The following is a 21471-nucleotide window of genomic DNA, read 5'->3' on the forward strand; positions in this document are numbered from 1 at the left end:
CAAAATGCACAAGTGTGGCGAGTGCTGACGCTTCCTTCTGCTACAGAAGGGGAACCCTCAGCAAGTGCGTGAGCAGGTTTCCCAAGGAAGGACATTCTGTTCCTTGGCACCTTTCATCTTAGCCAGGCTGACGTTCACTTGAAGCTCTAAGTGTTTTTGTAGGCTTGAACTTGTTTTCTAATGAGCTAGATTGACTTACCTCTGCAAATCCTCTCTGCTGTGGAGAGTTTGAGATAACCACCACAGTACGTTTCCTTACCTGCACATGACCTCTGGGGTTCCAGGAGCTTTCCCATTGGTAGCCAGAGCACACACTGCTCTGGAGCTGTTAGGGCCCCCTGCGGAGACCACACACCAAGCCAGAGGATCCTCTGTCACAACACAGCAGCCCTGTGCAATGTGTTTATTCCTGGTTTAGAGAGGTTGAGGCCACTCGGCACTGTCTTATTGAGTATCTTGTATATCTCTCTCCTGTGGTCACATTGTCCAACCTCACTGCATCCTCCAAAGTGATAGTTTTCATGCCCATTTTGGAGCTAAGAGTTAAGCCACTGTCCACAGTCCCTCTGCTACTAAGTGTCACAGTCAGAATTTGAACTCGAGTGTGATTGTCTTTTTGTTACACTATACACACACACATACTCCTCTGTGCTGAGGTCTTGAAGGCAGGAGACAGCCCACTTGTGATTGCCTCTAGTCCCAGCCTCTAGGTGGCCTCAGTGGCCCTCACTGTGCTGGACTGCTTGCTGCCTGTTAGGCAGACTGGCCACATAGCCAAGTGGAAGCTGCTCATGTCTTGAAGACGTATCCTTTTCCCCTAGAACCTCCGAGAGTCCCATCTCCTATGAATACTCTGTATGCAGACTTCAGCATTCATTTATATCAAGACAGTGTGGGCGGCGGGGGTGGGGTGGGGGTGGGAGGTGCGTGAGGTAACTGTGCCCTGGGTCAGTTCGATCTCTCCAGTGCTGATGTTCTAGTTCTTTTGAGTGTCTCTACCCTGTTGATGGTCTCCTTTAAAGCTGAGGGCATGATGAGGGAGTGTTTCCCAGCCACAGGAATATAAGGCTGTGGGCACAGAGAGCAATGGTCCTAGAATCCCCGCCTCCATCAGCCTGCATGTCAGCGTGCTATCTGTGAGAGAGACAGTGGTGTGTTTTACCGACCCACTTGGATGGAAATAAGAAGTGGATTTAAAGATGACCACACGAGTGTCCCCAAGGTGATGGGAAGCTGCTGTCTTGATCACTGTGTCCATCTGCGTTTGCTTTCTTTTCTGTAAAATGTCTCTTTTGGTGAGAGCTAGTCAGCCTCCCATCAGCACAGTTCTGGGTAGGTCACAGACTTCAATTTGTACCCTTTCTCTATCCTCAAAGCTGCTTTCTGCTGGACAAGGTGCCACATACCTGTAATCCCAACATTTGAGAGGGGAGGCAGGGGGATTAGGAGTTCTAGAGCAGCACACTGGCAAAAACAAGACCATCTCAAAACCAAACTACAAGGCTGCCTCCCACCAGGGCAGATCTTTACATCAGTAGCCTGTGAATATCTCTTCATGCTTTCAACTCAGAAGTGACAAGTAGCAAGTCTAGATGGCTCGAAAAAAAATAGTATTTATAGCAGAAAAGAGAGACTAGTAAATTGACTTAGGTGTGGACACCTTTCATAACAAAAGTCAGGCTCCTAGCCAGGTAGGGTGCTACATGCCAATTATCTGAGGCAGGAGAACCACCAGCTTGGACACATATAGATAGACCCTGTCTCAAAAACAAAAAACAAAAAGTGAAGCATCAGAGAAGCAGCTGGAAGAATCTGGCATTTGGGATGAAGGAATAGCTCTCCTTGAGGTACTGAGCTTCTCTTGGGTTAGCATGGACCTTTGTACAGAGAATCCCTAGGAACCTGTTGGTGCTGGGTGCAAGGCAGCTGTAGCAGAACCACGGGCTGCCTCCTGAGCCTCAAATATCTAAGTGGTTTCATGAAGGGGATTTAGGAGGAGATGAGGTCATGTTGGACATCCTCTTTAAGTAACTTTCCATGTTCTCTCAGAGGAAGAAAAGTTGGTTTTTATCTTCATTCCTTACACTTTCTTGTCAGTGCTTACTCTTTTCCAGCTGACCAAGACACTGACGGCAGCCCGGGTGCTCTAGTGCACCCTGCAGACACTGACATGCCCCTTGACAGTCATCTTACCACCTCTGGGGCTTTAGCACAGGCTGTGGGCTAGTGCTGCAGATCTGCTGTGCTGGCCCATGCATCCAGGTCACCACTGCTATTGCTTTGAGCCCCGTGGCTGCAGGATAGGCTCCAAGGCCTGTTGAGATTGCTTGAAGGTAGAGCAGGAAAGGTTTGAACACCATCCACTGAGCGCTCTTAACTTTACAACTTTGGAGGCTTGCATTTTTCTGCTGTGGAGTATGGGTTGTTAAAGTTAAACCCTAGTGTGGCTGGCCACAGTTCTAACCCTTTGAAAGGGTGATGGTTGCCCTTGATTAGCAGCTGATTAACTAGCTGGACACCAGGCACTGAGTGTCCAGTGGCCTTGCTAGCCACGGGGTGAAGTCAGTAGCATCACCTCACCCCAGTGCAAAAGGAGGCTCAGAGCACAAAGCTCTCACAGTGCTCAAGAGGGGCCCAGCATCTGGCTCAGGCCAATGTGCAGGTTCCTGGCTTTCTGTCCTGGGTGGCTCTCCAAGGACAAAGTCCTTCCTCCAAGGATCCATGGTGATGGCTTTGTAACCTCCCATGGTTCGTCTCATTGTCCTAAAGAAAGCTGCCAGATTAACTTCCATTAACCTTATTTCTGTAACTAACTGTGGAGTGATGGAGAAGGTGGGGCTGAAAGGCGAACTGTGATGGGGATCAGGTTTCCAGGAGGGTGTGCATCAGTGCCCTGGACCACATCAGCACTGGGGGTGCGGGTGGGGAAGTGGGAGGAGCTTTCCCATAGCTGATGCCAGGAAGCACTTGCTAGTTCTTCCCCTGTAGAACTCACCTGCCACTCATGTCAAGAAGCCTGATGGCTTCCAGGGCAGATCTGATATGTGTTAACCACACCCAGAAACCCTCCTTCCTCACCCCACCCTCACCAAATCAGAATGAAGTTGGCCCCCAGATGGCTGCCCAGTGTCCTGGGTCCTCCAAGTAGGCTATTGGCCTCTTGTCTTCCTATTGAGCTGTGATTCTAAATAACATTCTGGTGAGTTTTCTAAGAGGTTAGTCCTGGGTCATTGGTGCTTAAACCAGTTGTTTTGGTAGATCCTTCCTGAGAAGGCTAATTATATATTTGATACCCTTCTCTTGTTATGCCTGAATGATGAGGATAAGTACCCTGTGGTTTATTAACTGTCACGTTAAACCTTTTCAAATTGTCTGGTGACAAAACAGAGTTTATGTCCTTTTTATCCAGCTTTGATGGATGAGACAGCTTCTCTGGGTAAAGTATGTTAGGGAAAGCAAATCCTCTGATTTGTGGGGAATGATGGGTTTGTACTCGAAGTCACGGGTTCAAGTCTGCTGTTAATCTTTTCTCCACTTCCTTTTCAACCTTTGATAAATGGGCTGGGTACCTGATGGGCACTTGGTAATTGCTGAGTGAGTGAAAGAAGGCACGAGGTTAAGAAGGTTTGTCTCACCCTTTCTCTTTGCCCATCAAGCCCCATGCTCAGTGCATGTCGGGTAAGCACTCCAAACTGCACCTTCACCCACCTCTCCAGAGATCTTGATATAAAACCCTAGAGTCATACTCTGCCATGTCTCCTGCCTTGAAACCAGCTGATTCTCAGAACACAGGGCTATATCCTTAATATCAAAGGATCCCAACTCTTACCTCCTCTCCCCCACCCCCCACCCACCCCCGGCCATTTTGTATACTCATTTAACTTAAATTTAAAAAATGTATGTATGTGTGTTTGTGGTGCATGTACACGCGTGTGCCTGTGTATGCACACACAGGCCAGAGGAGATGTCCTGCTCTCTGAACCTCTACCTCGTTTTCTTGAGACAAGGTCCCTCAATAAGCTTAGGGGTAGATGGCTGGCCAGCAAGCCCCAGCAACCCATCTATCTCTGGACAAAGTATGCCTGGGGAGATAAGATACTGTGACTTTTGGGAGAGAATGGATTTTTCACTTGCAGTAATGGGGTCAAGCCTGCTGTTGGCCTTTTTAACAACTGCCTCAGCACTGGAGTTCCAGGTACCTATACAGCAGTAATGGCTTTTTACCGGGGTAGGAGGGATTTGAACTCTGTTCCTTGTGCTTGTTTTGCAAGTGTTTCAATCCAATAAACCATCTCTCCAGCTCACACCTTTAACTTTTCAATAAATTTTCAGGGGTACAGGCAGAGTAGCTCTTTCCTGAAATACCTGGGCCCTTAAGTCTTTGAAACTTTCTGGATTTTCCAGCTTCATGACTGTTTGTCTACATATGATATTTCCTGGGGAGGAGGGAGACCTCCTCCAAGTTTAGATGTGAAATTCTCCTGGGTTTCATGAACACCTCACAGGTGACTGTTTCATGTTTTTGGTTCTCCAGCTTTCTGACTGCTGTCCTTCGCATGGGGCAAGGCATGGAATGTTTCACCTGTAGTACCTTATCAGTGCTCAGAAACTTTCAGAGTTTAGAATATTTTGCATGTAAACTGTTTTTGTTGGATTTGGCTTATATTGTGTAAATGATTTGAAGGGATTCTCGTAGCAGCTGTGCCACTCAGGCTTTGAGAGCCACTCTGCTGGGTCAGGCAGTGTACGTAACTCAATAGTTAATCTTTCCGTATGATCATGATTCACTGACTCCTAGCTAAGAACAAGGGAAGGCATTTATTTAATATAAAAAATGATGCTGAGGCTTTAAAACTCATCTCAGTTTTTTGGTTTGTTCCAGTTTGCAGGGACATTATCAGATGGCCTGGGGAAGACAATGGACAATCGGCACCAGTCTGAGCGAGAATACATCAGGTACCATGCAGCCACCAGTGGTGAACACCTCGTGGCCGGCATCCATGGCCTGGCGCATGGTAAGTTACTTGTAGTTGGGCTCCTGCCACAAGTGCCTTTGTATGCACATCTCAGTGCGAAGGGAGAAGAAAGCTGGCAGCAGCATGGTCCCGGCGAGGTGCCCTGCTGAGCCCGCCAGCCACCCACCCTTCCCCTGAAGTTCTTTGTCCCTCTTCAGGGTGCTGGGCACATTGCACTTTCTCCCGGTTGGGCAGTTTCCATTCCCAAGGGCATCAGGTATGTCCCAGCAATCTCCTCTCAGAATCTGGACCTGCTGAGGAGATGGCCTACGAGTGCTAGCATGGCAGACACAAGGACTTGAGTTTAACCCCAGCGTCTACATCAAAAGGCAGACCTGCTAGACCCCTGGGGCTTCCAGCCAGCCAGCCAGCCAAGTAAAAGACACACTCTCCAACAACAACCACAAGTGGATGACACCTGAGCCTGACCTCTGACCTCTGCATGCATGTACACACACCTATACACATGACTGCCTGATGCTTACCACTGGTTCCTTCCAAAGAAACTGATAGATGGAAATGGCTGTTGGACATACAGCCTTGATCTTTCTGCATCTGTAAGAAACGGGAGTATAAAGCCGTGGGATTGCAAAGCAGATCATATGTCATCTCTGAACTTGTTTCAACTCAACCACCAGTTATTGACCAAAGTCAACTTTTCCACCAATGTCCCTCAGCCGCACAGAGCCCAGTGCTGCCCCGATTTGCTCTAGATTCTTCCTGCTCATATTCTGACAAGTGCTTGTGTGAGCCTTCATTGTCCACATGGCCAGTGATGTGTGTGTGTAGCTCGTGGTCAGATAGATTGAGTGTCAAGAAAGCAGAGGGCCACCCAGAGTCCCCTGACCCATAGTGCTTGCTCAGTGATGCCTGACAGGCTTGGTCAGGTCCTAGGAATCATTGACACCATGGCAGTCCCTCAGAGTGACCAGTCCCAGTTGTCTTCATTTTATGATGGTGTAAGCATGATTAATCCTATACTTAGGATACAGTGTTTATTGCAGGGGGAGGTTTGGAAGAAGATGTCTTTGCTTTCCCTAGGCTCATCAACTGTAAAGGTGGTGAGTGCCTCCCGAGCATCAGGCTGGATGTAGAGTTGGGCTAAACTAATCTGTTTATAGACTTTTAAAGTGGTGTTTGGAGTAATCATTCAGGAGTAAAGGTTTCATCTTTATTAACTGTAACAATAATGCAGTAACTATTAGAAGTGTCTAATTGCCATCCTTTCTTCAGAGAGAGGTGGCTGGCCCTGATTTTTGGATGATCACAGCCATGTGCTAAGAAGCTTGATAATTTGTTCACAGTTGCCAAGCAAGAATTGTCTCAGTGCTCTACATAGCCCTTCCAGGAGCCAGTTAGGCTAGTCTGAGACCAGAACCAGTGCCCCCTCATCCAAGAGGATACTGAGCTCTGGGCAGTGTGGAAGGAGTATCTCCTTTAGGAGGAGAAAACTCACATGATGATAGGCCCAGACTCCATCTGACCTTTTTGGTTTAAAGCTGGAGTCCTAGCGTCTGATGACCTGCATTCAATAGCCAGGCCCCATGGTGGAAGGAGAGAACTGAGTCCTATAAGCTGTCTTCTGACTTCCTTGAATGTACTTCAGCTTGTGTGTGTGTGTGTGTGTGTGTGTGTGTGCGTGCGCGCACACACACACACACACACACACACACACACTAAGTGAGTAAAAACCTGGAGTCCTGCTTGGCCCCGGGTCTCTTAAGTCCTGGCTGTTGGGCCTGGAATGCTATTCGAAGATAAGGATGGGGACATTGCCTCATGGAGCAGCAGGACCCAGAATCTGAAAGAAATGCTGTGAATTCTTAGTACTTTCTCACCCAGCCAGCTTCCTTCCCCAATTTGTCTCACTAGAGCTGAAGAGTGCAGAGAGCTTCCTCACACCCCGACTGTCAGAGGGTAAACATCCTGTGAGTGTCCCTGGCCCAAGTCCTGGAAATGCTCACTGGACAGGGCCTGCCTCTTCCTTCAGGGCCTGCAACCTCACTAGCTTTTGCCAACTTGTGGCCACCTCTGGGCATACATCAACCATTGCTGTCAGCTTTTAAAACGTTTGAATGCCCTTTTCACTTAGATGGGTCTTGTAAGCTTGACACAACCCCAGGGTCCTGGTTAGCCTTGGCAGCTGTAGTGGATTATTTGGGTGCCTTAATGCATCCTTCCATTCACTCCAATGGTCTCGGCAAAACTTTCAGTACTACATGAACTGTGTCAGACACTGGGCGGCATTGCCCCCCCCCCCCAAGTATTCATGGAAAACTGAAATATGGGAGTTAGCTAGCCTCCTCTCTTAGATTTTAGAGAACCTCAAACCTTTCCCAAGGACCCTATTTTCTAGCCCCCTATTGCCTCCCTCCCTCTTCTGTTTATTGCCTACATGCTGCCTAAGACTTGGAATAGAAAATAAAAAGGTCCACCATTAACTTTCCAGCCTTTTCTTCCTTAACTGATTAAGTAATTTTTTTTTGTTTTGTTTTTTTTTTTTTTTTTTTTGAGGCAGGATCTCATTTCTTCCAGGCTGGCCCTGAACTTATTATGTAGCTGAATTCAAGATGAACTTGCATTTCTGGTCTTCTGGTGTCCACCTGCCTAGTGCTAGGATTGCAAGTGTGTGCTACTGTGCCTGGTTTTATGTAGCAATGGGGATTGAACCCAGGCTGTATGCACGAGGCAGGCACTCTTCCCACCAAACTCTTAAGACATCCCTAGACCAAGGTTTTGTTTTGTTTTAATTATTCAAGACGCATGCTCCTTTTAACTCACAGTCTGGTACAACATCCTCTGATTCTGGACTTTCTAAACAGAGCAACACACTGCCTTTAACATTCCAGATTCATGAACTGGGAGTTTGGTTTGGAAAGCTTTTGGTTTTGTCCTTGACCAGATCACAGAAATCCTTGTCCCCCTTCTAGGTATCATTGGTGGGTTGACCAGTGTCATAACGTCAACAGTGGAAGGTGTGAAAACAGAAGGAGGTGTCAGCGGCTTCATATCTGGCCTTGGCAAAGGACTCGTGGGCACTGTGACCAAGCCAGTGGCAGGTGCTCTGGACTTTGCATCTGAAACAGCCCAGGCGGTGAGAGACACAGCCACACTCAGCGGTCCCAGGTCAGTGGTCATGGCTGAGAGTGGATCTCTACCTTGGAGCTCAGGTCTGAGGCTTCTCTAGTCCACAGTGATGTGTTTAATGATTTTCTGTCTGCATTAGCTGTATGTCGTTTAACTTAAATACATGTAACAGAAATGTCTGACTTGTCCATAAACATGTATGTAGAGGAGGTGCACCCTGGCATTAAGAAGGGATAGCATGTCTATAATTCCAGCACTGGGGAGGTGAAGGCAGAAGAACCAGGAGTTCAAGGCCCTAGCAAGTTCAAGCCAGTCTGGGCTGCGTGACTCCAGCTCTCACTTCATCTACCATCACAAAAAGTGGCATGTGTTTTTCCATAAATACATAATACCAGGTTGGATATAAGATAAGACGTGGTTCTTTCATTAAAGAGGTCAAAACTAGGATTATATCATTATAAGGTTCCCCAAGCCAATTGTGCCTCCATGCCCATCAGCTTACTGAAGGCTGGTGGTCTTTGCTCCTAGACTAGACTCCATGTAGTTCTAGAACACATGCAGATGCAGTTCATCACGTGGGTTGTTCCCTCCGAGTCAAAAATGCCAGCCAGTCCTCCAGCCCTGGAGAAATGACCATCCACACTCCACAAGCAAGTCAGTGATTCTGCTGTGAAATATTGCCTTATCTGACACCAGCTAGGACCTGACATCAGAGATGGCCCATGCAGTGCCAAATCCCACAGAACCCAGCCACTTTAACTTAGTATCTGGTTAATGGTCTGTTTTCGCCTCCCTCCCTCTCCAGAGAGACAAGGAGGGTTGCTGTTCCCAGTGGGGCTCCACTGTGCCCATCTGGAATTCACTGCAGCCCAGATAGCTGATGTTCTGCTAGTAAAACCCTGAGCCTCTTCAGAAGCTGGGCTGGGCTGGGCTGTGCCCACACCTGTTGCTCCTTTAGTCAGATTCACAGTGAAGTCCACCCCAATTAGGATGAATGCCATTGTCTGTCACCAGAGAACCTCAGGGGTGACATGTGGCTGTAGTAGACGAAGTGCTTGTGGTTATAGACCAGGCCTTGCCATGTGCTCTGCCAGGGTGTCTTCCATCTGGAAGCAGCTGGGTTTTTTTTGGGGGGTGGGAGGGATGGAGGCGCTAGGGGCTATGGGGTGTGGAGTTTACTTTAAAAGTTAAGCTGCATTCTATTCTCAGATACGAAGCTCAAACAGCCCTGGCGTCTATTTTGAGCATGTATGCAGTAGTGAGGACAGCAGGCAGTAGAGAGTGTTCCCAGCTAGTTCTTTATTTCTGCTCAAAGCCCAAGAAGTCTCCTCCAGCATAAAGTGTGAATACAACTGAAGTCCCTCAAACATTCTCAAAGAACTATTCCTTATTTGTTAAAACCCTTAAACATCAAGGGATTGGTTTGTTTGCTCAAAAAATTTTTTTGAGGTGCTGGAAAGGTGGCTCAGTGGTTAGGAGCCATGCACTGCTCTTTCAGAGGACCCATGAGTTCAGTTCCCAGCAGCCATGCCGGGTGGCTCACAACCACCTGTAACTCCAGGTCCAGGTTGTGTCTTTTCTTGAACTCCATGAGCACTTGAACTCAGACATGCACAGACATTTTCTCCCCGCATATACACATGATTAAACATTGAAATTTTTAAACGATGGTTTCTGCCAGGTGGTGGTGGTGGTGGTACATGCCTTTAATCCCAGTCTTGTCATAGACCAAGTTCTAGCACAGCCAGGGCTACACAGAGAAACCCTATCTCAAAAAACAAAACAAGATTTCTTTGCTGCAAAGGTTAGGGGTGTTGACTAACCTTTGCACAGCATTGGTTTGGAAGCCTCTGTAAGACTTTGTATTCTTTCTAGGAGCATAAACTATGGCACCATGGTTGCTGAAGGAGTAGAAATATTCCTGTTGTTTTTACTAGTCATCCAGCATTTTCACAGAAAGTTTGACTTAGTGCCATCCGGTTTCCATCATTCACTCATCCATTTCCAGTCAGTAAATGCTGATTGAAAATTTCCTATGAACTCTAGGCTGAGAATAGAGTAGGTTATAAGACTACCCCTAGCCTTGGACCACTCAGGATTAATCTGGGCAGCAGACACAAACAACCATAGAAATAATGATTTCCGGAATGATGTAGATTGCCCAGAAGTGATATGGAGATGGTGTTGTGCTGGGGTCTGATCAGAAAAAGTGCAGGGCTGGGGAATGACCCGAGGTCTGGCAGTCAGGACACACGTCTCTTCCGGAGACGAAGCCTGAAGTGCAAGTAGGAATTGAGTAGGCAAGGGCAAGAGGTCTCCAAGGGGAGCCTGGCAGGACAGAGCCCCAAGGGGAGCCTGGCAGGACAGAGCCCCAAGGGGAGCCTGGCAGGACAGAGCCCCAAGGGGAGCCTGGCAGGACAGAGCCCCAAGGGGAGCCTTGTCTAGAGGCCTCCACCTGCACAGTTCCACTCATCTCCGAGCTTTGCTTACAGACACTTCAGAGAGCTTTGTGGTCTTCCACAGCCATACAGCTGGCTGGAGATGATAAAGCCAGACTCAGGCAGCCTGTCCTCTGACCCCAGCCCGGCACCTGCTGTGTAGTGCCCTGCTTGGAAGCTTACTTTGCCTAGAAACCAGCCACAGATCTAAGTGAAGGGCCTCTGGGCATGGGCCACTCAGAGGAGGCGTTATCTGTCCTCTAGGCTCCTGCAGGGCCCGTGACTGGGAAAGCCACAGCAGTGCGCCCAAAGGCCAGCAGATCAATCATGGTGCCCTCTGCTGTACTACAGAGGTGGAGCAGGGTCTTCGGAAGCCTTTTCACCAGGGTCCCTCTGCGTGTTTGTCAAGGTCCAGGTTATTAATGAGAAGCCATGTGTTCATGAGAGCAGAGTACTTGACCCAGAAAACAACAGGGCAGAGTCCCAGCCCCGCTGGTTTGATCTCTAGCCTGTCCACACCTCAGCATTTTCCAACTATAAATAAGAGATTAGATATACCTGTCTGTTAAGTCTACCTCCCAAGGGTTTGAAGCCCAACCAGGGTTATTTTAATATAGAAGCCATGAAGAGCTACAATAAGGCTGGGCAATATTATCTTCGGGTCATGTTCAGAGCTCCCTGCAGGTGGGGAAGCGTGTCCTTGTCTCTGGGCTTTGCTCCGATAACACCGAAGTCTCCCAGAACACCCTGACACTACCCAAGGGATAAATCACCCTGGCTTCTTGGAAGTGAGGTAGAACCATCCAGCTATCCCGGTTGGTTGAACAGCATCCAGGGGTGTTACTCAGGGTTTTTCCCCACTGTTTAGACAACAGGGACTAACAAATGATTTGAAGGGATTAAAAGTGAGATTCTGACCGAAGACTGACCTGAGCCCAGGGAGCTCGCCAGGAACAGAACCCAAGAGTCCAAGAGTTCTGCCTCTGAGTCTGCACTTGGAAGAGACTCTCTGCTTCCTTTGCCATGTTTCATCCCATTGAAGGCTTAGATCCGAGCCATCTATGTTTTAAATGATCCAACTTTTGAGCAGATGATAGCAAAGCAAGTCATAAAACTGTGAAAGAGTACTCCTTCCAGTAATCCATCTGCATAGTAGCTTTACAGGAAACACTGGCTCCTTCTCATGTTTATTAGACATAGTTTTATTTATAGGAACCCCTAACCCTCCTTATGTCCTTTCAGATCAAAATGTTTCCAAAAAGACAGCCACCTAGCTTTCTTCCAGTGTTCCCATGCATTCTAATAGTCCTTAGGAAGGCAGGTGGGGGGAGGGCGAGAAGAGGGCGACAGCAGCACCTCTGGCCCTGCATCCATGTGGCAGACAGCGCACCCCCCCATTTGTTAACTCCACAAGTATGTGTGGTTTGGAACCAAAACAGGAAGCTCTTTCCAAGGCTGTGTTCTGCTGGCTCGGGGTGTGTCTTTTAGTCTACGTGGAGTGGGCCACATTCATCTGTTCTTAAGTAAAGTTTATAAAAATGGCACAGATGCTTGTGGTACCACTGATGCCACAGAAGAGCGACTGCCACTCTCTGAGCAGACCAGGCTAAGCAGGGCAGTCGGCCATGTGCATGTCTGGTTCTCTGCCTGAATGCACGGTACTGAGGGGGGCTGCCTGTGGGTGAAGGTGGCACTGCCTGCCCGGGCTCACACTTCTCTGTGTTTCGGACTCTAGGCAGCATGGCATGCTGGGAAATGGCAGACAGAGATTTATGAAGCCGGGCCCTGAGGTTTCCTCCAAAATATTTCTTCACCTTTTTAGTCAAGACCCCTAAAGGCAAGCGAAATGGGAGTTGGCAGAACTTGAAATATTTAAACCCATTTAGCAAAGCCCAGGAGTGTTGGGCTTATCTGGTTATTTAAGTTAGATAAGGGGGGGGGGAATTGAAGGATGATGATAGGTCAGTGTTTAAGAACATAGCCATCAGGATGGATGGTCAGGAATCTCAGGACCCAGAGAGAGATTCCAGTTGCTGGGGAGCTTTTGAATAAGCATGGGTTGATTTCATGGAGAGGATTTATGCGGGGCATCTGACTTTTTTGCTAAAAACACTCCCAAGATACCACCCAAAATTTATTAACGACACTGTTAATGGCCAGCTTTTCCGTAGTTAGAATCCTTTCTGGAACAGCGTTTGTACTTTGCTCTGGCTCTCAGGAGTGGGGAAGAACTGCTCCCAGCGCTTCCCGATGGTGGTGGCCCTGCTTTGGCGCCCTCTTCCCTGCATTGGTGTCACAATGAGATGACCAGCAGGCTTGGTTTGACCGGAACCTTTAGGGACTTCCCAAAGAGCAAAGCCTAATAGAACTAAGGTGTTCATGAAAACACATACATGTTCTCAGTTTTCCCAGCTGTGTTTCCATCAAGATGGGAAAGCAGTCCCCTTGTCTGAACAGGGCCAAAATTTCTCTGGAAGTTCCTGTTTGGTCTTCAGACTGCAAATGAATTTTATGTGTTTTCCCGTATTAGTTTTCAGAAGGAAATATTTTTCACTTGCTGCTCAGTAGAATTTACCCTGTGAACATGCACTGGGTCACTCAGCCTGTGGCTCTGCCTCTCACTTGTTTAAGTTCAAGTGTGCACCTTCCATACCGAGAGCAGGGGTACAGATGTGTGCATTGACAGGCTGGAGGCTGGAGCTCTCTGTGTCCTTCGAAGGTGGTTCTTCAGGTCAGCCTGGTACCCTTCTGCTGTGGTGGGCCATGGTCGTTAGTATGCATGAGACTCTGTTTCCGTGAAGCCAGAACAGCAGCACAGTGGACATCCTGACCTCCAGTTCATCTGTCTCCTGCCCATGGCTACAAATTGAGCCATGGCTTCTCATCTGCTAGACCAGGTCTCCCAGGAGCAGGTGTGGAAGGGGTTAGGTCATTTTCACATGCCTCAGTCTTCCCCTGCTACCCCAGAAGCGATGCCAGGAGCTGTGCTAATGATAATGACAGTGGCTGTCTCACTCGGGTCTGAACTCAGGCTGAGGGAATTGCAGGAGAAGATATTTTTAAGAAACATCTTAACAGGCCTTCATGCCTTATAAGTTAAAATTCTCTCACAGGAACACAAGTAGAGAAATCTTATTTTCTGAGACAGACTCCTTCCCTCTTGTTGAACTCTAAATCCTCCCCACCCCTTCACTCAAAAGGCCCAGACAATGCCGTCCTCATTATAGCATGACTTATGGAAAGCTCAACGCTACCGCTAAGAGAGAAAGGCAAGGCATGTGTGTTCGTGCTCACACATATTTGAGAAAAGCCTTCCATTTCTGAAATCCCATGACTCATTTTTATGCAAGATTATCTGTTAGCGGGGAAAACACTTTTTTGGTCATGGTACATTATAATCATTTCTAGAGAGGAGAGCATCTAATTTTTGCCATTTTTGGCATTTTTGGCATGCCAGGATGACTGACTTCATGGAAACAGCACAATCCTGCTCCTAAAGTCAAAATCAACTAGGAAAGAGAAAGGGGCTGCTCAAGCCCAGTCCCGCGTCTCCACGAACACGTCCTGCACAGAGAAAGCAGCATGCTGCCTCTTGGGGAAGGGCTTCTGCCATTTGAGAATCGGTAATCCCGCCATTGGTCTGTCTTGTTCAGTGAGTTCACATGACTCACATTTGAGGTCTTCAGTCTGAACCTCCAGCAAAGTAGTGCCCACAGTTCTCTCAGAGAGAAGCTTGTATTCTGTGCCTAAGAAGGGTGCGGAGCCATTTGCTGCCTATGGGAGTCCTCTGCCTCGGAGGTGTTATTTCTAGGTTTTGATGACTGTCCGGACCCTTGAATCCTGCTGCAGCAGGGTCTTTGCCTGGGATGAGACTGGAGTCTCCTAAAGATTGATCCAGGCAGAGCCGTTAGCTCCTCTCCCAGAGAGCTTCAGATGGGAAGAACTCTGAACTGCACAGCACTGATCCCCTGCTGCAGGCGAGCAGAGAAGGGAAACTGGGTAATGCGGTAGGGTGAAGGGCAGTGAGCGTGCGGGGTGAGGGGGTGGTAGGCCTGGGCATTGCAGTTCCATTCACCTTCCTCCCACCTTTCAGAGACAGAGCCCTGTTAAATTTCCCACTAATTCATCTTTTCAGAGGAGAATAAAACCAGATCAGGTCCACATTTTCAGTGGCAGTATACTCCAGGTGAAACTGTCTCACCATGGTGGACTTATATAATCAAGGCAGTTGACAGAGTTACGAGTCGGCATCCGGAGTGGACTAAATCGGGAGTGGGAAGTGGTTTCTAATTAGTGCAGGTTTGAGCGCGCATGGGACCTTAGAGCAGGGACCACTGGGGAACCCCAGCTTGGTAATAACCCTATTCTTACTTTCGTGTACTTATATATGGACTATAGGTACACACTAGTGTTATCCATCTCTAATGAATGTACAGTGGCGTTTTCCAGAACCCCCAAAAGAGTGCATGCAGGAGCACACATAGGATACAGCTGTTTTGGATTAAGCAAAACTCAGAGATTTGCGGAAATGTACAGCAGTCCCCTCTTCTCACCTTTGGTGACTCTGCCAACACATCACTGGTGACAGGTACGCCTGTACCTGGTTAATTTCCTCGACAAGCTGTTCTGTTGGAAAATATAGATGATCCCTGCTCTTGCTGATGAACAGCAAGTATCAGTGATGGTGTGTTAATCTGGAACACTCGAGGGCAGCAACAGTAACGCGATGCTCCACTTTGGCCTCCTGCCAACTGTTGTCAGCCTTCCTGGCTTGCTCCTGAATTTTTACTGGGTTTCTCAAAGTAGTGATTGGGAAGATTTTATCACATTTCAGAAAGACCTCTTACGATAATTTACCTCACTTAGTCCTTCACTTAACCTGCCCAACCCAATAAACTTTAATTTTGGCAACATAAGTGGTGAGCAGAGAGCCCAGGTCCATCCTGTCAGAAGACCACTTGGTCAGGTCAGCACAGCCCCTACTGATCTCAGGTGATGAGGGAACTGTGTCTCAGTTTTAGAGCTCTCTACCCTAGTGACACTGGTGCAGCAGGGCAAGCCCACAGCATTTGCATGAGCCCTTTGAACTCCTGACGGAAAGCTGTTTTTATGAGGCTGTTGCTCTGTGTTCACACTGGAGTCAGCCCCTGGTACATTTTCCCCAAACAGACTTCAAACATCGATAATGGCAGGGGCGACCTGGGTCATATCATAAAATTCCCAGCGATCACAGAAAACTTCAAAGAGGAAGCATGGAGCCCTGCCTCTTCTTGTGAGGAGCTTGGGTCCCGGGGATCCTGGCTGGAATCCAGTCAGCCTTGCTGAGGAAGGCAGAATGGCCAGGGCGGGGCTCATGGGTTCCCCAGATTTCACCAGTTGACCCCAGCGGCACAATTCGGGTGGGAATAGCTGACGCCTATCTACCTCCACTGTGGAAATAGCCACATGTGCTTCTCCAGCCCTTAGAGCAGTGGTTCTCAACCTCTGGGCCACGACCCCACGGGGGTCGCGCATCCGAGGTTTCCACTTCAAATCATATCAGTAGCAAAATTACAGCTAGGAAATAATTTGATGGTTGGGGGTCACCACAACATGAGGAACTGTATTAAAGGGTTGCAGCTGCCTGATAGGGAAGGTGGGAACTTCAGGGTGTGTGTGTGTGTGTGTGTGTGTGTGTGTGTGTGTGTGTGTGTGTGTGTGTGTGTGTGAGTGTGTGTGTGTGTGTGTATGTGTGTCTGTGTGTGTGTGTGTGTGTGTGTGTGTGTGTGTGTGTGTGTGAGTGTGTGTGTGTATGTGTGTGTGTGTGTGTCTGTGTGTGTGTGAGTGTGTGTGTGTGTGTGTGTGTGTGTGTGAGTGTGTGTGTGTGAGTGTGTGTGTGTGTGTGTTTGTGTGTGTGAGTGTGTGTGTGAGTGTGTGTGTGTGGTGTGTGTGTGTGTGTGTGTATATATGTGTATATGTGTGTGTGTGTCTGTGTGTGTGTGAGTGTGTGAGTGTGTGTGTGAGTGTGTGTGTGTTAGTGTGTGTGTGTGTATGTGTGTGTGTGTCTGTGTGTGTGTGAGTGTGTGTGTGTGTGTGTGAGTGTGTGTGTGTGTGTGTCTGGTGTGTGTGTGTGAGTGTGTGTGTGTATATGTGTATATGTGTATATGTGTGTGTCTGTGTGTGTGTGAGTGTGTGTGTGTGTATATGTGTATATGTGTGTGTGTATGTGTGTGTGTGTCTGTGTGTGTGTGAGTGTGTGTGTGAGAGTGTGTGTGTGTGTGAGTGTGTGAGTGTGTGTGTGTGTGAGTGTGTGTGTGTGTGTAGGTGTGTGAGTGTGTGTGTGTGTGAGTGTGTGTGTGTGTGAGTGTGTGTGTGTAGGTGTGTGTGTGTGTATATGTGTGTGTGTGTAGGTGTGTGAGTATGTGTGTGTACTGTTGAGGATCCCATAATTCAGCTTCACTAGTTCTTGACTTGTGATTTTCCAGATACAGCTCCTTAGTATTATTGCAAATTGACACTTATTCCCTTTTTTTGTTTGTTTGGTTGGCTTTGGTTTTTTTAGACAGTCTCTCTGTGTAGCTCTGGCTGCCTGAAACTCTGTAGACCAGGCTGGCCTTGAACTCATGCCTCCCAAGTGCTGGGATTAAAGGTGTGCTCCACCACTGGCTTGCAGTAGGTATTAAGTGAGAATAACCGAATAACTGGAGCCTAACTGCTTTGAAGTTTACCCAGGTAGAGCATCACCAAACCTTTTGGTTTGTGTCTTAATGCTATTCCCTTTACACATAGAGGTGTTTTCCTTGTCTGTGTGTCTGTGCATGCCTGATGCCCACAGTTGTCACAAGAGGGCATTGGATCGCCTGGAACTAGAATTACAATCAGTTGTGAGGGCCTCTGGAAGAACAGCCAATGCTCCTAACCCTGAGCCATCTCCAGCACCCTGTTGGTACTCTCAAATCCCACTTACATGTTTACTAACATAAATGGGAGGTACTTAAAATGCACTTGTAGGTGAATTAACAGCTTAAAAAGAGTAAAAGTATAGCCAGGGGCTCCTCCCCATTTTTTCAAGTCCCCCCGCCCCCCATTTATTTCCAGGGTTACAGCAGCTCTTTCCAAACAAATCCTTTAGTCACTATTTTTAAAGTTAACAAACAAGTCTTTAATTTTTCAGCTCTTTCTACCATGTTATATGTAGTAACTATTACTTTGGCAGATGTTAAGAACAGTATTTTTTGTTTGTTTTTTATTTGTGGCCTGCACTGTTTCCTTATAACATATTTTTAAAAAATGAATCTTAATTTAAGGGGAGATAGCTTCACTTTGGGGTGACGGGGGCTTGAGACAGGGTCATTCCAGAGCCCAGCCTAGAACTCCTGATTCTTCCACCCCTCTCTCTCAAATGTTGGGGTTACAAACAGCGCCACCACAGACTGGAGCATTTTAACCTTATTTTTTTTAAGCCAAAAGACTTCTTAGTGTCTCAGTAGCTAACTCTGCAGTCTTCTGCCCATCTCCCCTGTATCTGATTCCTGATGCCCAAGGGGCAGCTTCCCTCTTGTGGGAACATTCTCCCTGGAGAGATGTGAACAAATGTCCCTGCCCTCCTTAGAGGGCACAGACAACAGACTGAAGTGTGCCCGCAGAGCATAGGTGGTGAGTCACTTACAGGAGGGGCATGAATGACGATATCCACATAGCTGCACAGGTCAAGTGCCCCTTCAGTTACCCCCCCCCCCAAGTCTGTATGCTCGAGCACCACTGAGACTCTGAGAAGTGCATACAGTTAGCTGGGAGGTGCAGAATGCCCTGGCTGAGAGCAGGTAAGGGTCTACCGACCCTCCCACATCCTTCCTGAGGGAATATCTACCGTCCACAGGCCTGACCTCAGAGTGCTCTTGGAATTAGCGGTGGCCTCTCTGATGAAGACGCAGGATGTCGGGCTCCGAGACAGCACTCTGCAACACCCCTCTCCTCAGCATGTTTGGTTTCTGCAGTTTGGAGCTATCTATCTGTCTCATGATTCTAAAGTGAATGAATGAGCAAGCAACTGCTAGTCACTCACTGGTCCCATTAGACTTTCTGTTGAAACACACAAGTGCTCCTTTTTGTTTTCAGTATAATTCACTCGTCCTGTTTTGATGAATCAATACTCAGATTTTACATTATGACTATGTAAATGGTGTTCCCAGTGAAGCCTACTTTTCGTTTTAAGTTGTTTGGTTTGTCCTGGTCCCCAATCCTACCACCCTGTCCCCCAGTTTGTAACCGCCTTTAATATTGTTGTTTGCTTAGTTTTCTATTTTTTAATTTCCATCTGCCTATTGCTAATTTACCCACAAATTCCTCTCTGTGCATTTCTAAACAACTTAGTTTCATTCTTTCTTATGGGAATTCCTCCTAGACCTAGCACTCATCCATCTTATGGACTGGTCCTCCCTATCAGCTGGTCCTATTCTCAGCTAGCTATTCTCAGCATCACCCTCAGAACTCCTGTCGTACCCCTGGTCTGACTTTTTCCTTCTGTTTGTATTTGTTTCTGTCTTTTTCTTTTCTCAATAGACAGTACTTAGTTGTTGGTGATTATCCACCTTCTGTCTAAGTCTGAAGAGGGCTCTGGAGTGTCTTGTGATGATGACCTGGTGGAACCCATCAGCTGAGCTCTGCCACTGAGCAGGGCAAATGGGTATCTGAGGAGATATGTATGCCCAGCTCTTCCTCATACAGCCTTTGGCCCAATCCTCCTGCTTTCACCACCACCACCACCACCACCACCACACACACACACACACACACACACACACACACACACACACACACACACCCCTCCCTGTCCCCCTTTATACCCAGGTCTTCAGGACTCCTTGGGACCTTTGTCTTTCTGAAATCTAGCAAGTTCTGCCGCACTAATTAGCTCACTGCTCTGGGGCTTCCCCTCCCTCAGGCTTACATTTCATCGCTATGTTTCCATCTGTGTTTTGGCTTCTAAAACTTGTTGACACCTTCCTTTTATCCGTTTGGGTGTGTGCCATGTGCAGCCTCTTGCTTTCCTGGTTTTTTTGGGGGGGTGGGTGGGTGGCTGGACTCCATCTGCCATATATAATCAGAAGCCCCATAATGCAAACTTGATGCTAATTCATCTATCCTTAGTGCTGTCCTTTGCCTGGTAGCTGTGGTGTGAGGTGGTTTCCTGAAATCCAGAGCGTTATCTCTGCACACATCACCAGTACACATTTGGTAGTGTTAACACAGAACAACACTGCTAGCATTTATAAGCTTTTCTTGTGACCCAGGCCCAGTTCTGTGTGGTTGACATGGATTATCTCAGTATGCTATCACATCAACTTTGGGGCGTCTAGGAAGGCAGACTGTGGTCCCTCTGCCAGAGCGATTGTTGCCAGTCTGACCCTACCTTTGAGTCCGGCATTGCTCTTCAGTCTCTTTCTGTATGTTGTAAAGAAACAGGTTGTAGAAGGCTCTTGTCAAATCCAAGGGACATGAAAGAAATAGCACACTCAATGGTAGTGACGTGGGCCTGTCACCACCCCTCCTTGAACCATAAAGGCTATTCAGAGGGGCTGGCAGCTGGTGAGCGACTTACTTAGATCCTGGGTGCTGATGGGTGTTTGTAGTTTGCAAGGGAAGCTGCTGAAAGTTTTCTTATCTTGACACTCAGAGGGCAAGAGGTCTTTCTTCAAAGAGAAGGGCTTGTCTCCGAAGGAGACGTGGGAAGAACATAAAACCTCAGGTTCTTTTCTTCCGGGTGCTGGACAGAAATGTGACAGCCAGTGACAAAGAGAACACGCTCCAGATTCTGATGGTCTCCACATCTCTGTGGCACATGGCCCTGCTGACAGTCCATGATTTGAGTCAGTGTCCTGCTCCTTGGTCTGAAGCAAGCGTTCCCCCCTCTTAATCTCACTTAATCAAAGGTGAGATCGCTTTGACTCATAAGGACTAGGAATAATCATACCTACCTCATCAGGCGGTGATGTGGGCTGAATTATATAATGTATATAAACCACTCGGCCTGGGATGGTGCAGCTCACAGTTACAGCTCAAGCAATGGTATTTATTTCAGTGGTCTCTCCTGAGTGTGGACTATGGAACAGAAGTGAAGCCAACAGTTGTATCAGTCTGAAATCTGGCTGACTCCTTGCTGTGCTATGAATCATGGGAGTTCTGAGTTATGCTTGGTTTTTGTCACATAAAATCAACAGTTAAATCAGGCCTAGGAACCTGGCTGGAACTGCTGGCTGGCGGGTCTCACCTGGGCTCTTAGCCCACGTTCTAGAACTCTACCAGAGATGGTGTGCAGAGGCCACGAACCTGCCCTGAACTCACTTGTGATGAGCAGGTGACCCCCAACTGTTGTTAGTGTGAGCTGTAAATGAGACGCCTCTGAGATGCAGCAGAGTTCAGCCAAAGGCCCCACATGACATGGAAACCTGCCCTAGAGCCAGGCTTGTCGGGTAAAAGTTATGTAGCAAATGTCTCCAAACACTGGCATCTGTTGTCTGCCGGGGGTAGGGCAGCCGAGACTGATGGAGTGCTTACGGAAATGTGGACGGGGCATGCGACCTGTGACAGCTGACAGACCGTTTTTGGCCACCGAGGCACGTCCAGCTCTTTGGATAAACAGCTTTAAAAGCATTACATGGTTTGGAAAGCATTCTTCAAAAAACGGTTATAGTTTCCAGACGCATGACAATCTTCGGCTCAGTATTGTGTAAGGGTTTTAAATTGTACAACCAGATTCCTCCAGCAGGGCTGTTGTCACTTCTGAGGGCTTGTGCATCGGAGTCTGCCTGGACAGTCTTCCAAGTCTACTGTCATTTTGGTTGGGGTCCCTAATATCTGTTTAGAAACAAAACAAAACAGCATACTCAAGTTCAGGGCTAAGTGTTTAGGATGAAAAACTGTTTCCTTTTTTACCTTAATGTGTTTGGCTC

General features: G+C 47.8%; 1 protein-coding gene across 7 annotated transcripts in view; it reads left to right on the forward strand.

Moving 5' to 3' along the window:
• Vps13d (vacuolar protein sorting 13 homolog D) overlaps positions 1 to 21471 on the forward strand; it is a 227793-nt gene that overhangs the window by 174449 nt on the left and 31873 nt on the right. For all 7 annotated transcript variants that reach the window (XM_027398154.2, XM_027398160.2, XM_027398156.2 and 4 more), the window contains 2 exons: positions 4883 to 5015; positions 7946 to 8141. In XM_027398154.2, coding sequence (XP_027253955.1) covers positions 4883 to 5015; positions 7946 to 8141 — 329 coding nt within the window. The remainder of the gene's footprint in view (positions 1 to 4882; positions 5016 to 7945; positions 8142 to 21471) is intronic.

Source organism: Cricetulus griseus, chromosome 2, assembly GCF_003668045.3.
Source record: "Cricetulus griseus strain 17A/GY chromosome 2, alternate assembly CriGri-PICRH-1.0, whole genome shotgun sequence".
Lineage (NCBI taxonomy): Eukaryota > Metazoa > Chordata > Mammalia > Rodentia > Cricetidae > Cricetulus > Cricetulus griseus.